This window comes from Glycine max, chromosome 9, assembly GCF_000004515.6.
Source record: "Glycine max cultivar Williams 82 chromosome 9, Glycine_max_v4.0, whole genome shotgun sequence".
Classification (NCBI taxonomy): domain Eukaryota; kingdom Viridiplantae; phylum Streptophyta; class Magnoliopsida; order Fabales; family Fabaceae; genus Glycine; species Glycine max.
In genome coordinates, this window is record NC_038245.2 from 43,100,436 (window position 1) to 43,113,486 (window position 13,051).

General features: G+C 33.3%; 2 protein-coding genes across 4 annotated transcripts; one reads left to right on the plus strand and one right to left on the minus strand.

The window, feature by feature from the left end:
* LOC100790502 (glutamate receptor 3.6) lies at positions 1–5,252 on the plus strand. Of its 3 annotated transcripts, none has more exons than XM_006587490.4 (7): positions 1–362; positions 508–788; positions 909–2,248; positions 2,371–2,648; positions 2,775–2,806; positions 3,228–3,634; positions 4,509–5,252. In XM_006587490.4, exons 2-7 carry the CDS (start codon positions 524–526, stop codon positions 4,977–4,979), a joined length of 2,793 nt encoding a protein of 930 aa, XP_006587553.1. In that variant the 5' UTR covers positions 1–362; positions 508–523; the 3' UTR covers positions 4,980–5,252. The 3 variants fall into 3 exon arrangements, with proteins under 3 accessions (XP_006587553.1, XP_006587554.1, XP_003533409.1); XM_006587491.4 differs by having other exon boundaries at positions 513–788; XM_003533361.5 differs by having other exon boundaries at positions 1–337; positions 513–788.
* A 2,797-nt stretch (positions 5,253–8,049) lies between these two features.
* Positions 8,050–12,275, minus strand: LOC102661345 (transcription factor RF2b). The gene is made up of 4 exons (XM_006587493.3): positions 12,001–12,275; positions 10,002–10,131; positions 8,673–8,757; positions 8,050–8,313 (listed from the first exon to the last, which is right to left on the minus strand). The coding sequence occupies exons 2-4, from the start codon at positions 10,095–10,097 to the stop codon at positions 8,189–8,191; spliced, it is 306 nt and encodes a 101-aa protein (XP_006587556.1). The 5' UTR covers positions 10,098–10,131; positions 12,001–12,275; the 3' UTR covers positions 8,050–8,188.
* Positions 12,276–13,051: the final 776 nt, after the last annotated feature.

A 13,051-nucleotide genomic window follows, 5' to 3' on the forward strand; every position in this document is an offset into this window, starting at 1 on the left:
GATTTGAATGCTGGATATGCAAATACTTGTATGAGAGCTTTGATCGCCTCAGGAAATAATACGTGTGGTCTTGACAAAAAAAATGATTAAAGCAAAGAATCCTTTTCTTTTCGTGAATTATAACATAACTCCTTTAAATTAAAAGGACTTGCATTGGAGAGGGGAAAAAGAGGTTTGAATGTGCCAAGCGCATCATGATCCGCTTACTATAAAAGGGTTCCATGCCATGCTTCATCTGGGCATTCAATCAACTATCACACGCATGTCGTACATAAAACACAAGTGGTGGTTGTTTCAGTGAAAGTGCAAAGAGACACTTTTTGTGTTCTTCAATTTCGTGAGCTTTTTGCCATCCTCCGTGTGTATGTTTCTAGATGAGTTGTATATAAAGTACACACATGAGGCAAAGATATTTTTAACTTTGTCCTTAGATTTTCTGTTTTGATTAATTAACAATAATACATGTTACATGTTTTTTTTTATATATCTTTTGTGATTTTCTTGTAGTACAGGACAAAACAACATGAGAAAAGTTTGGCTTCTTGTCATAGTGATGTTCTACCATGTCTTTCCTTCAAAAGGAATCAGCAATGTTTCTACAAGACCGAGTACTGTTAACATAGGGGCACTTATGTCCTTCAATTCAACCGTTGGCAGAGTGGCTAAAGTTGCTATAGAAGCTGCAGTGGATGATATAAATTCCAATGCAACGATTCTCAATGGAACCAAGCTTAATATTTCAATGCTTGACACCAAACTATCCACTGGGTTCCTAGGAATCATTGACTGTACGTCCTTTTCAAACACTTTTGATTTGATTTTCCAACTCTACACTTTTGCACTTTTATTTTGAAAAAAAAAATGTATATTTCTGTATAAAAGTAGGCCTTGTTGATTTATTTTTGCAGCATTAAGATTGATGGAGAAAGACACTGTGGCCATAATTGGTCCCCAGTTCTCAGTCATGGCTCATGTGATTTCCCATATTGCAAATGAGATGCAAGTGCCTCTACTTTCATTTGCAGCAACGGATCCTACACTGACTTCACTGCAGTTCCCATATTTTGTTAGGACAACTCAGAGTGATCTGTATCAGATGGCTGCTGTGGCAGAAATTGTTGATCACTTTCAATGGAGAGATGTAATAGCAATTTACATTGATGATGATCATGGAAGAAATGGGGTAGCTGCATTAGGGGACAAGCTAGCTGAGAAACGCGGTAAAATATCGTATAAAGCACCATTTAGGCCTAATAACATTACCAGGGAAGAAATAAACAATGCATTAGTAAAGATAGCTTTAATTGAATCAAGGGTAATAGTTCTTCACATATACCCTTCTTTTGGTCTACAAGTGCTTCATGTGGCTCGGTCACTAGGCATGATGGGAAGTGGTTATGTGTGGATAGCCACAGATTGGCTTTCTACATTACTAGATTCAAACCCGTCATTGTTCACAACTCAAGCCATGAATGACATCCAAGGTGTTATCACCTTGCGCATGTACACCCCCGAGTCAGAAATCAAAAGAAATTTTAGTTCTAGGTGGAACAAACTGAGCCAAAAGAAGGATCCTGAAGAGGGTCCTTTTGCATTGAACACCTTTGGCCTTTACGCCTATGACACGGTTTGGTTGCTTGCTTCTGCACTAGATGCATTTTTTAAGAGTGGTGGAACTTTGTCATTTTCAAATGATTCAAGCTTAAACATGTTAAAAGGGGACACCCTTAAACTTGATACTATGGGGGTATTTGTTGATGGAGTCATGTTGCTTGAAAAGATTTTAGAAGTGAACAGAACTGGTTTAACAGGCCAAATGATGTTTAGTCCTGATGGAAACTTGGTGCATCCATCATATGAAGTCATTAATGTGATAGGCACTGGAATTCGGAGGATCGGTTATTGGTCCGAAACCTCTGGCCTCCACACTGGGGAAACTCCCAATCATTCCAATTCCAGTGAAGGACTATTTGGTGTCATCTGGCCTGGCCAAACAACCCAAACCCCGCGAGGTTGGGTTTTCGCCAGCAATGGAAGACACTTGAGGATTGGGGTGCCACTCAGAATTAGTTACCGCGAGTTCGTGTCAAGAACTGAGGGGACTGAGATGTTTGGTGGTTATTGCATAGATGTGTTCACTGCAGCCCTCAACTTGTTGCCTTATCCTGTTCCCTACAAGTTTGTTCCATTTGGAGATGGTAAAACCAATCCATTAAATACAAAACTTCTCAACAAGATCACAGCTGGGGTTAGTAATTAGTCTTTTAGAAGTATCTAATTAAATTATCATTGCTCATGTTTGTTCTATGAGCGTATTGCTTTGTTCTAACTTATTGGATTCAAATTCAAAATTCCTTGTAATATATGTAGGAGTTCGATGCTGTTGTAGGGGACATTACAATTACCACAAACCGAACTAAGATAGTGGATTTTACACAGCCATACATTGAGTCTGGGCTAGTTGTTGTGGCACCTATTAGGAAGATGAAATCCAGTGCTTGGGCTTTCTTGAGGCCATTCACTCCGATGATGTGGTTTGTCACGGGAATGTTTTTCTTGGCTGTTGGAGTTGTTGTGTGGATATTAGAACGTCGCTTAAACGAAGACTTTAGAGGCCCATCAAGAAGACAGTTTGTGACCATTATATGGTAAATTAAGTGTCAAAACAAACTATAAAAAAACACCTTATCTGCTATAACATTTTTTACTGTTTTATTATGAGTCTGAATAGAAACTTCAACAATTGCTAACATCTAACTTATTTCTCTATGCAGGTTTAGCTTTTCAACCCTGTTTTTTGCACATAGTAAGTGGTTGAAATTTGACAGTTTTCCTTAGCTAGTGCCTTGTGTTTTTTTGTGTTTTTTTTTTTTGGCTGCTTTACTATATGACAGTAAGTTTTTTAATATAGACATTGAGACCATATCCTTCATATCTTATTATCATGATGTACATAAAAGAGGTACCGATTGGTAAATAGTTAATTTTACGGCAAAAAGCACACAGGCAGTTTCCTCAATGTTTTGTTTTTGGTGCTGTTCTATGGTTAGAAATGAACTTTTTACCTTTGTAACTTGTGTTAACTTTTAACACAAACCTTTATTATATGTATCACCGACATGACACTCGAATTCCAAATGGACAACACCACCAAAATCATCTAAAAAAACTGCATTGAAAGTGTTGCACTTAATTTAATATCTCTAACATGATTATTTCTTTTTCAGGAGAAAAAACTGTGAGCACTCTGGGTCGCTTAGTGCTAATAATATGGCTTTTTGTGGTTTTAATACTCAACTCAAGCTACATTGCAAGCCTCACCTCCATCCTAACCGTGGAACAGCTCTCTTCCTCGGTTAAGGGAATCGAAAGCTTGGCAACAAGCAATGAACGCATCGGTTTCCTGAGTGGCTCCTTTGCAGAGAATTATCTGACAGAGGAGCTCAACATTCACAGATCCAGGCTTGTTCCTCTCAACTCACCATCAGAATATGAAAAGGCCTTGAAGGATGGTCCTGCTAATGGGGGTGTCACTGCAATAATAGATGAACGTGCATACATGGAGCTGTTCCTTGCAACCAGATGTGAATACGGTATTGTTGGGCAAGAGTTCACCAAGATGGGTTGGGGCTTTGTAAGTGCATTATCCATTTCTCTTCTATGAAATTCAGATTCAGATATATCACATGCATTCTCCAAATCATTAAGGATCGGTATTTCAATAAATCTAAAAGCATTCTTTCTAAAGTTAACAATTATAAGAGGGTTTACAAGTTAACAACTCATGCAAGCTGATCTATCAACTAAGTTAGACTTCTTTAATATGCTAGTTAGTATTTGTTATTACTTAAAATCTATTAGAAATTATAATTTTTTTAATTAGGTCTTGTTAAACAGTCTTATACATAATTTTGTAGTTTTAATAAATTTTTTAAAAAATATATCAAAGAATGTTATTAACACATCATATATAAGAGAGTATAAGATTCATTTATTTTTAATGAAATTGGGGTGGGGAGGGGGGCTAGACACATAAAAATTGACAAGAACCATTAAACGCACTTATAGTATGATCTCAATTTAACTCCTTATCTTCTAATAATAATCAATTAGAAGTGTTTCACAGTATACCCCATTATCGATCTAATAATAATAAATTAAAAGTGCTTCAATTTAATAAGTCTCCACATGGACTGCAGTCCGGTGGATCAAGTCAATCAGGGATATTCCTTAGAGGTGACATATATCCCATGCTAGCTCGTGTGACACGCACATTTGAGCCCCACTCACTACAACAATTAGTAGACCAGCACCGCTAAAAAAATTAAAATTTCACTTTGATATATTGATGTTAGGTTAACAGCAACTTAGTTTGAACATGTTTTAAAGAGTGTAGCTCGGTTGGTCGAGCAGGTTGCATGAGTTATTGTAATCTTTCGATATCTGTTTTTAATTCCTAAGAATTAAGAGGAAATTAAAAAAGTTTGAACATGTTTTACTCATTACAGGCATTCCCGAGAGACTCTCCCCTAGCAATTGACATGTCCACTGCCATCCTAAAACTATCAGAGAATGGTGATCTCCAGAGAATTCATGACAAATGGCTCACAAGAAGTGCATGCAGCTCAGAGGGTGCCAAACAAGGCATAGACCGACTTGAGCTAGAAAGCTTTTGGGGTCTGTTCCTACTGAGTGGCATTGCATGCTTCATTGCTCTCCTTTGCTATGTTATCAGAATGGCCTATCGTTTTAGCAGACACCCCAATAGTAACCCTGAGGGATGCTCATCATACTATACTCGTCTTAGATCATTCTTTACCTTTGTCAATGAAAGAGAAGAAGAGGAAGAAAAAAACATCATGTCAAAGAGAAAACGAACCGAAAAGGGATCTAGCAGAAGGGTGGCGCATGAAGATGGATTAATAATGGATGGCTCAAGTGTTAGTGTCCATATTGAAAACGATGCCGCCCAAGGCTAACTAAAAGGGCATGTTTGAGTACACGTACGTTGCAACAGATTTTCTCTCATTCCGAAAGTAACAAAACTGCGTCTTTTTCGTTTTGTGCATTGGAAAGATGGAAATTACATTGATAACAGCTACACAAACATAAGCTAACTAGTCGTAAATGTAGGAGTACTTGTGTTTTAACGAAAACTAGCTGGATATGTAAACCCATGCTAAGTGCCAATGGAGCCAAAAAAAATTCTGTTATTGCACTATATATATTAAATTATAATTTTTATTCTTTTATATTTTTGTGTTTTTTCTAATTTGATCATTTATGATGAAAATAGAACTTTATAAAAAACATATCAGATCAAAACAAAACAAAGACTTTCAAAACTAAAATAAAAAACATAAAGAAGTAAAATGATGATTTAGACCAACTTATACAAGACACATGAGTTATTACATTACATAGTATATAAATATATAAAATGGTGAACTTTATAATGAAGAAGCGTGACTGGTAATGACATGATGGGTTCAAAGACAAGACATGTCTAACATCTTATTTTTCATAAAATAAATTAAAAAGGATTTTGTTTAAAAATAAATAAAATTTTAAAAAAAATAATGAACTTTTTATAATTAAATAAATAAGGAAAAATAGTTTTATTAATTAAAATAATGATTTTAAGATAAATAGAATAAATATATATTTTAAGAAAATGAAAAGAATGTTTTATTTATTCATTTAATAAAGAGTAAAATAAAGTTTATTTTTATAAAATAATAAAATAAAGAAAAAATATAATAAATAATAGACTGAGAGTACCCTAGTTAGAAAAAGAGTCATATTAGATCAATTTTTATATTTACGATACGTTTTCTTCGCTCTCTCTTTTTCTCAAATTCGTTTTTCATTCCCCCTCTCCCAAAATCCTCTCTTTTTCTCGCACACACTCAAATTTGTCCTAGTAAAACTAGGATCCAAACTCGTCAACCGTTGGATCGTCGTGAAATTTGAACACCAAGCTATAACTCATTTTTGCACATCCCCACCATTGGGATTTGTAAAATAATGTTTGTGGTCAGAAAAATATTCCTCTCACGGAGCTCTTTTTTTCTCGCATACACCTAAATCTGTCTCATTAAAACTACGATCCCAGAATTGTTAACCGTTGTATTATCATGAAATTTGAACATCAGATTAGGAACTCATTTTTACACATCTCCATCGTCGAGATTTAGGAAATAATATATATGGTTAGAAAGATATCCCTCACACGGAGACAATGAAATGGAGGTTCTAATCCCTTTTTTTCTCTCTAACACTTGGAAACCCTAATAGAGCAAATAAAGAAAAAGCTCGAGGAATCTTATGAAATCGTTAGAGATACCGCTATCATTGCTAGACTACACATGTGAGCCCGCTTAGAGGTAAGGGATGAGTTTATCACAATTGGAATTAGAACGAACATGTGTAAGAGTCCTTAGAGGATTAAATTGGGGTTTATTTTGGAATGTTTATTGAATTATAATTCTTCCTTTACAATTATAATCACGATATTATTTTTTTTGAAACACCAATTGTAAAACCCTTTAAAGGCAACGAGTTTTTGCGCTACGAGTATTGTGATGTGATCCACGGTGGGAACCCGACGAGTTAAAATGATTTTGAAAATAATTGAGTAGTTGTGTGTATTGCATAGTTCATAGGTAAAGTCTATGTTTGTGTCATGTATATATTAATATTGTGTGATGTGTATATGATTCATAAGATGTGATAACATGTTACTTTGAAATTATACCATTGTGATTGAGATTGAGTGTATGTGATAAATTAAGTATGTATTGAATTGTAACATACATGTGTATTGAGATGTTGTGTGCATTGAGTTATGAGCTATGAACCATACAATTAGATGACTGTAAGACCCTTTAAGGGTGACAAGTATTGTGATGGAACCATTGTGGGAACCCGAAGAATTTAATCACTTTGAGACGCGACGAGATAAAATTATTTTGAGAACAATTGAGTAGTCATGTATTTTGTACAATTCATGTGTAACTTACAAAACTTAATTGAATACTTGTCACGAGATAAAGAGATTAGAGCATATTCAAATAATAAAGTGGTTAGAGATGATCTTTTGAGAGCCCGGCTACTAAGGACGTGATGTTCGTGCTCCTGTGTGAAGACTCACATGTGTATTGGAGTGTCACATAGTTTGACGTGTGTAGTTTGTAGATCTCGATAATACATCATTTAAAATAATTATAATTTTAATTAAAAAATAATCTACAAATAAGATTTTTCTATCTTTCCTTAAACTATCTTTTCAAATGAACTTCAGTTCAGTTGAAAAATGTTTGAGGTGAATATACAAAGAAGAGAGATAAGTAGAAGAAAAAATGCGAGACGTGATGCAGTAATTAAAAAAGAAAAAGAAAAACCAAAATAAACTTGAATAACATATGAAAGAAAAACTAAGGAAATGATAATAATTACCCACTTCGATATATCGCATTGCAATTAAGATTTTAATTTGTTCTTCAATTATGTTTCTACGTATATTGTTGAGTTATAAGGCAAGTCAAAATTCTCATAATTTTGATTAGATATAAATACATACAAAATTTAAAAATTATATCTTATATATCATCAAACTAATGCATTATATATGTGAATATCAAACGAAAACAAACAAATATATTTTGGTTCTCTTGAAATAGAACCATTCAATTTGCAAACAACTATATGATATTTTTTATTTGGGGTGTTTCAGCAAATAATTAAATTACTTTATGCATTTTATATTTTATTTCCCTAATAACGATTTTTAATGATAATCTTAAAAATCAATGTTGACCATCATGCTAGCTGGTTAAAATATAAAAAGTTTTGAACTTATAATATTAGAACCCAAGCCAAGACATACACTAAGATGTTTTTCGTAGGTTGCTATTTAATTATAGAAGCTAATTACTACAGTACGTATTGTCAACCAGTCTTTCAACATCTTTATTACTTTCATTCATTCTCTTCAAAATAAAATGTTACTTTCATCCATCAAAGAAGCTATAAAACAATAAATTTCAAATTAAGGTTGTGCTTCCAAATTAAAACTGCAATAAGTACACAATGTTATACGGATATCTTAGCTAGAACTAGAGAAAATAAACAACATTGAACTTCATAATAATATATCCTCACAAGTCTCAACACACAGACACATAATTTAATTACTGCTGTTATTACGAGCTTCCTCTCCGCTGATAGATGTCCATAAATTTGGGGGCAGTTTTGTCCAATTAAGTTTTTCCTTTAGGCTCTGTATTTCTTCCAGTTGTGCCTGGTAGACTTCTGCAATCACAGTGTAGCCATATGTTCATATTCATGCGTTAAATTTGAAACAAGCAACAAATGACAAATCTGCAACTTCACAAATTTAAGCAATAATTTCCCTGAATTTGGATATATTTTTTGTTGTTTTGAAAAATGTGCACTAGGGTTCCTCGATTCTTTCAAGCATGATTTAGGAAAGAGGTAAAATTGACACACCACCATGATTCATGAGATGACCTTCATAAAACAAATTAACAAGTATAATGATTGAACCTTATTTCTTTATCCAATTTAATATGAATTGATTGATAAAAGGGGACATCACATTCAATTTTTTAAGGCATAAATTAAAAAAAAAAAAACGAAATGATGCATACCATCTTGAAGTTGTGCTTCTTGCGTCAGAGCCTCTAGACGCATCATGCTCTCCTTATTCTCTTCAGCCAATTCTATACAGTCTCTCTGCATCATGAGACATTGATAAGTTAGCTGATTTTGTCTTCTTTACCTTATTATGCATGTGTACAAAATTGAATTTAATTAAAATACTAAGAGAGTAATGCTACATAGAATAGTTTCATAAACTTTGTTAAGCCCCAAGGATGGGTGGGTGTCAGATACATTCATGTGGTGGGGACCACTCATCTTCCAAGAGTCACATGAAAAAACACCAATATAAATTTTGAATCTATAATAAGGGAATGTAAACAAGCCAACTTACTTCAATGATGTAAAATAGTATTGGAAAAACTGTATAGTATATAGGGTTTAGGCCTGCATTATGTTTCTATGTAAAAATAATGAGATTATTGTACAATGTACGCCACATTGTAGCACAAGTTGTTAGAAAACATCTAAACTACTAATACCAACTAACAACAATTACAACCAAGAAAGCTTTATCCCGTTGAGGTTGGCTAATTGGATCAATCGATGCATTGGGGCAGTATCAAATACCAAAATTTCATTACAACCTAGCTCAAGCACATTTGCAAAGTTGAAACAAAGTTAAATTGCAAACTGCCTTAAAAAACCCTTTACTTTTATATCCTGGCTAAATTTTGGCGAAGAAAGAATGAAATTGTCAGAATACAAAACCAATTTGCTTGTTAAGGAAAAAAATAAAAACTCCAGTCATGTAAAAAGAGAAGATATTCAATGATATTACTGATGATAAAACTAAAGATATACGATGCAACAAGGGAGTTTGATTTATAAAATTACACATACCTCGTCCCAACCTACCTTCACCATTTGCACTAAAAGTACGACCAATTTTTTACACAGCTATTAACTGGAGAAAAATGTCCTCTCGTCTACAATTGTAAACTAATATACGGTCTACAATAGTATTCAGTGCATATATTTTTCAAGATTTTGATACATGATATATATGTTCTGTAGTTGATTCAGACCACCATGTGATTCTTTTGTTAGCCATGACTCTTTCCAAACAAAATGATATCAAACTAGCATAATTATCAGTCTTTTAGTCCTCAATTTTGTTTTGGACCCAAATTCTTATTTCTAAACGTTATACATATGTTTTCATGAGCAATGTTATTCTTTTTTCTAATTGCCATGCATAATTAAATTCATAGCATTGTTAGAGTGTTGTAGGGCTCCATCAAAACACGGACAATAACAAGTAACCAAATTCATGCTTATTCGTCATCAATGTGATAAATGGAAAGGAAAGAACATACCTTAAGCATGGCAAGCTTTGCTATGAGCTTAGCGACTTTAATCTTGAGCTTCTTTAGCTTCCTCCACTCAATTATGTAACGAATCCTCATCTTCATTAATTGGGCAGAAGATTGCCTATTAGCAAGAATCCTGCAAACACACAATATTCCAAATCCAATCCAACATCAGTGCATCAAACCAATAATTTTCCCACAATCCAAACACCCCTTAGCCAATGGTGTAATACCCTAAGGAGTATTACTCTTATTAGCTTTACATTTTAACCATCAAATGCGGATAATAAAAAATACATTATTCTTAAGTAACTTCATCATATTCATATCAAAGGACATTTCTCAACATAGGGAACCATATACCAAAAGAATAACTACATAACTAAGTATCTCAAATGTAATAAGTGAAAGACATTTTAATTCACAAAATATAGCATTTTCATGGTGGCCAAGAGTCTTCATTTTTCATAACCTGCTCAATCTAGAAGATGGAAACTAAACTAATGAGCCGGTGTTGAACATGTAACCCATGGAAACACCATAAACAGGCGTTTGCGAGTTGGGTTAGACCAAATTTGCTCAAACCTTTAATCTAGCCCAATCAAATTTAAGTGAGTTAGTTAGATATGTTTTTGAATTTTTTTTGTAATACACAACACAAACCAGCCCATTCACAATTATTTTAAATTTGTTTATTATTATTCAAAAGCTAAAATTTTATTAAAATGCACCTAAATTTAGCATAAAAGTAGTTGAATTGGGGTATATATCTTCTACCCAAATTTATAAGCTAATATAAAAGGATAAAAAAAAAAGCAAATACATAAAACTCCATCAATGTCTCTTAATCTCAAATGTGTGAATTAAAATGAATGTATGTAGTGTAATGTGTTGCCCTCATTAGCCACTGTTATGACTATTAGTCTAATAATAACGATAATATTTTTTTTAATTTAAAAATATATATTATGTATTATATATTAGTGATTTAATATTAAAAACATGTATACATTAAATATTCAACCCAAAGTATTTGGATCAATTTAAGTTCACGAGTGATGCGTACTCATGAATATCCCTACATATAACTTTACTTTAACATTGGAAAAGGCATAAACATAAACATAGACATCAACTCTTGCATGCTTAACACTATTTCTTTCTCTATCTTTTCTATCCTATGACAAGTATAGAACTTAAACTTCCAAGTGTCCTCTTGTTCTTATGTCATGACCTCGTATTTATTTCACCCTCTGATTCGAGGAGCCTTTATCACATTTTTGGGGATGAGAAATGATGGAAGCCCGCTCGTCATCCAAAGAAGGTATCTCAAATCTTATTGCATGCATCTTTCTTCTTAAGACATTTGGACAACATTCAGTATCGAAGGAGTTGTTGTCCTTCTTCATTCAAAAGAAACTCAATTAACATTCAATCATGAGAATTTAGTGCCTTTACGGAGCAAGATACAATTCAAAAGAAACCTATACCCAAATTAAGGATGAAAAGGAGAAAACATAATGTTCCAGGGCTTTCAATAACTAGAATATTCTCACCCTTAGCCTGAAGCTTAGAATGCTCAAGCACTTTACTTCCTGTGTCATGCTTAGCTTGAGAAATTCTACACTTAGCCTGAAGCTCATGCTAAGCTTAATAAAATAGCATGCTTAGCCTTAAGCCCCTAGAGCTAAATCTTCAATTTGTGCTTTCTCGGGTTAAGTCTCACAAATCACAGGCTTAGCATAGAACTTAATTTTTGGGCAAAATGTAGGGAGTTTCAATTTTGGCAACTTAACCAATTCTAAACATCATAAAAGACCCATGAATGATCCATCAAGCATTAATACACCAAACTAACATCTAATAACTCATAAATCATGCAACCCAGATAAAACCCCCAAATTTATCAAGTTAGGGTTCAAACCCAACTTTCCCAAATCAAAGAATATAATCCATGTTCAAGAGAAAGAAAAAAAAGGAAAGGAAATGAATATGAAATACTCACTGGGTAATGTCAAGAGCGTGGGTCTCCCTTGATCTTTCTCCCTTCTACTCCTTTCTCCTTCTTCCTTTTTTCCTTCTCTTTTCCAAGTGAGTTATAAGGGGGCGAAGGAGGGGAAGGGTTTTAATACTCCAAGAGGTTCATGTGCCTTTTATTGGGCCTAAAAGGTTTTCTCTCTTAACATATGATCCATCTCATTGTTTAACTCGTATTGGGCCTAAGAGGGTCATGTGTCCCCAAGACTAAAAACACATATAGTGCACATTAAAAAAGAAAACATCACATTAGGTAATAATAATATATAATACAATATTGTGATATTATTACTAGCATCCTATTTTGGGGTATTACAAATGGTCTAAAAGAGTATCATTAATGTTGGGATTGGGATGTGTGACGACAATGCCCAATAGCTATGTTACTAAAGTCAACTCAATATTTATTTCAAAATTTATTGGAAATCAATTATCATTCGAGGAATCTATTGAATAGATAGGTATATTTTGAGAGTTTTATAATTTTTTATTTAATAATAAAATTATTTTTTATCTCATTTTGTGTGATACTTAAAGTCTCAGCAAAAGAATATTGTGTTTATGCACCATCAGTTAACGCTTTACCCAAAAAGAAATAAATAAATAAATAAATGCAATAAGACATGTATGAAAATGATTGTTTGTTCAACAATAACAAGTTTTCAAAACTATTAATTTTATATATATATATATATATATATATATATATATGTGTGTGTATGTGTGTGTGTAGAAATCAAATCAAGTTTATAACAAGACTAAGGTTACAAACACAAGTTAGTATAGTTCATTACACTCAATTTTATTAGTGTTAATTTATTTTTATAAAAGAAGAAAAATCTTTTAACTCTCTTTAGATAAACAAGAGCAAGATCAATAACTTTATTAAGGCCCATCTCAAAGGATGTACCCGAGGACCTATTCATCAAGTTGTTGTGTCAATTTTGTTTTTTCTCGTTCACTCATGATCACTTTTTCAATTGTCTCTTTCATTGTCATTATTATCATTATCGATAAAC

Coding starts and splice junctions, on each gene's coding strand:
- LOC100790502 (XM_006587490.4), top strand. CDS start 524: ATGAGAAAAGTTTGGCTTCTTGTCATAGTGATGTTCTACCATGTCTTT. Junction 2,807..3,227: donor AACCCTGTTTTTTGCACATA/GTAAGTGGTTGA, acceptor TTTCTTTTTCAG/GAGAAAAAACTGTGAGCACT. Junction 3,635..4,508: donor CCAAGATGGGTTGGGGCTTT/GTAAGTGCATTA, acceptor TACTCATTACAG/GCATTCCCGAGAGACTCTCC.
- LOC102661345 (XM_006587493.3), bottom strand. CDS start 10,097: ATGAAGATGAGGATTCGTTACATAATTGAGTGGAGGAAGCTAAAGAAG. Junction 8,758..10,001: donor CAAAGCTTGCCATGCTTAAG/GTATGTTCTTTC, acceptor CTCATGATGCAG/AGAGACTGTATAGAATTGGC. Junction 8,314..8,672: donor AGAAGCACAACTTCAAGATG/GTATGCATCATT, acceptor CTGTGATTGCAG/AAGTCTACCAGGCACAACTG.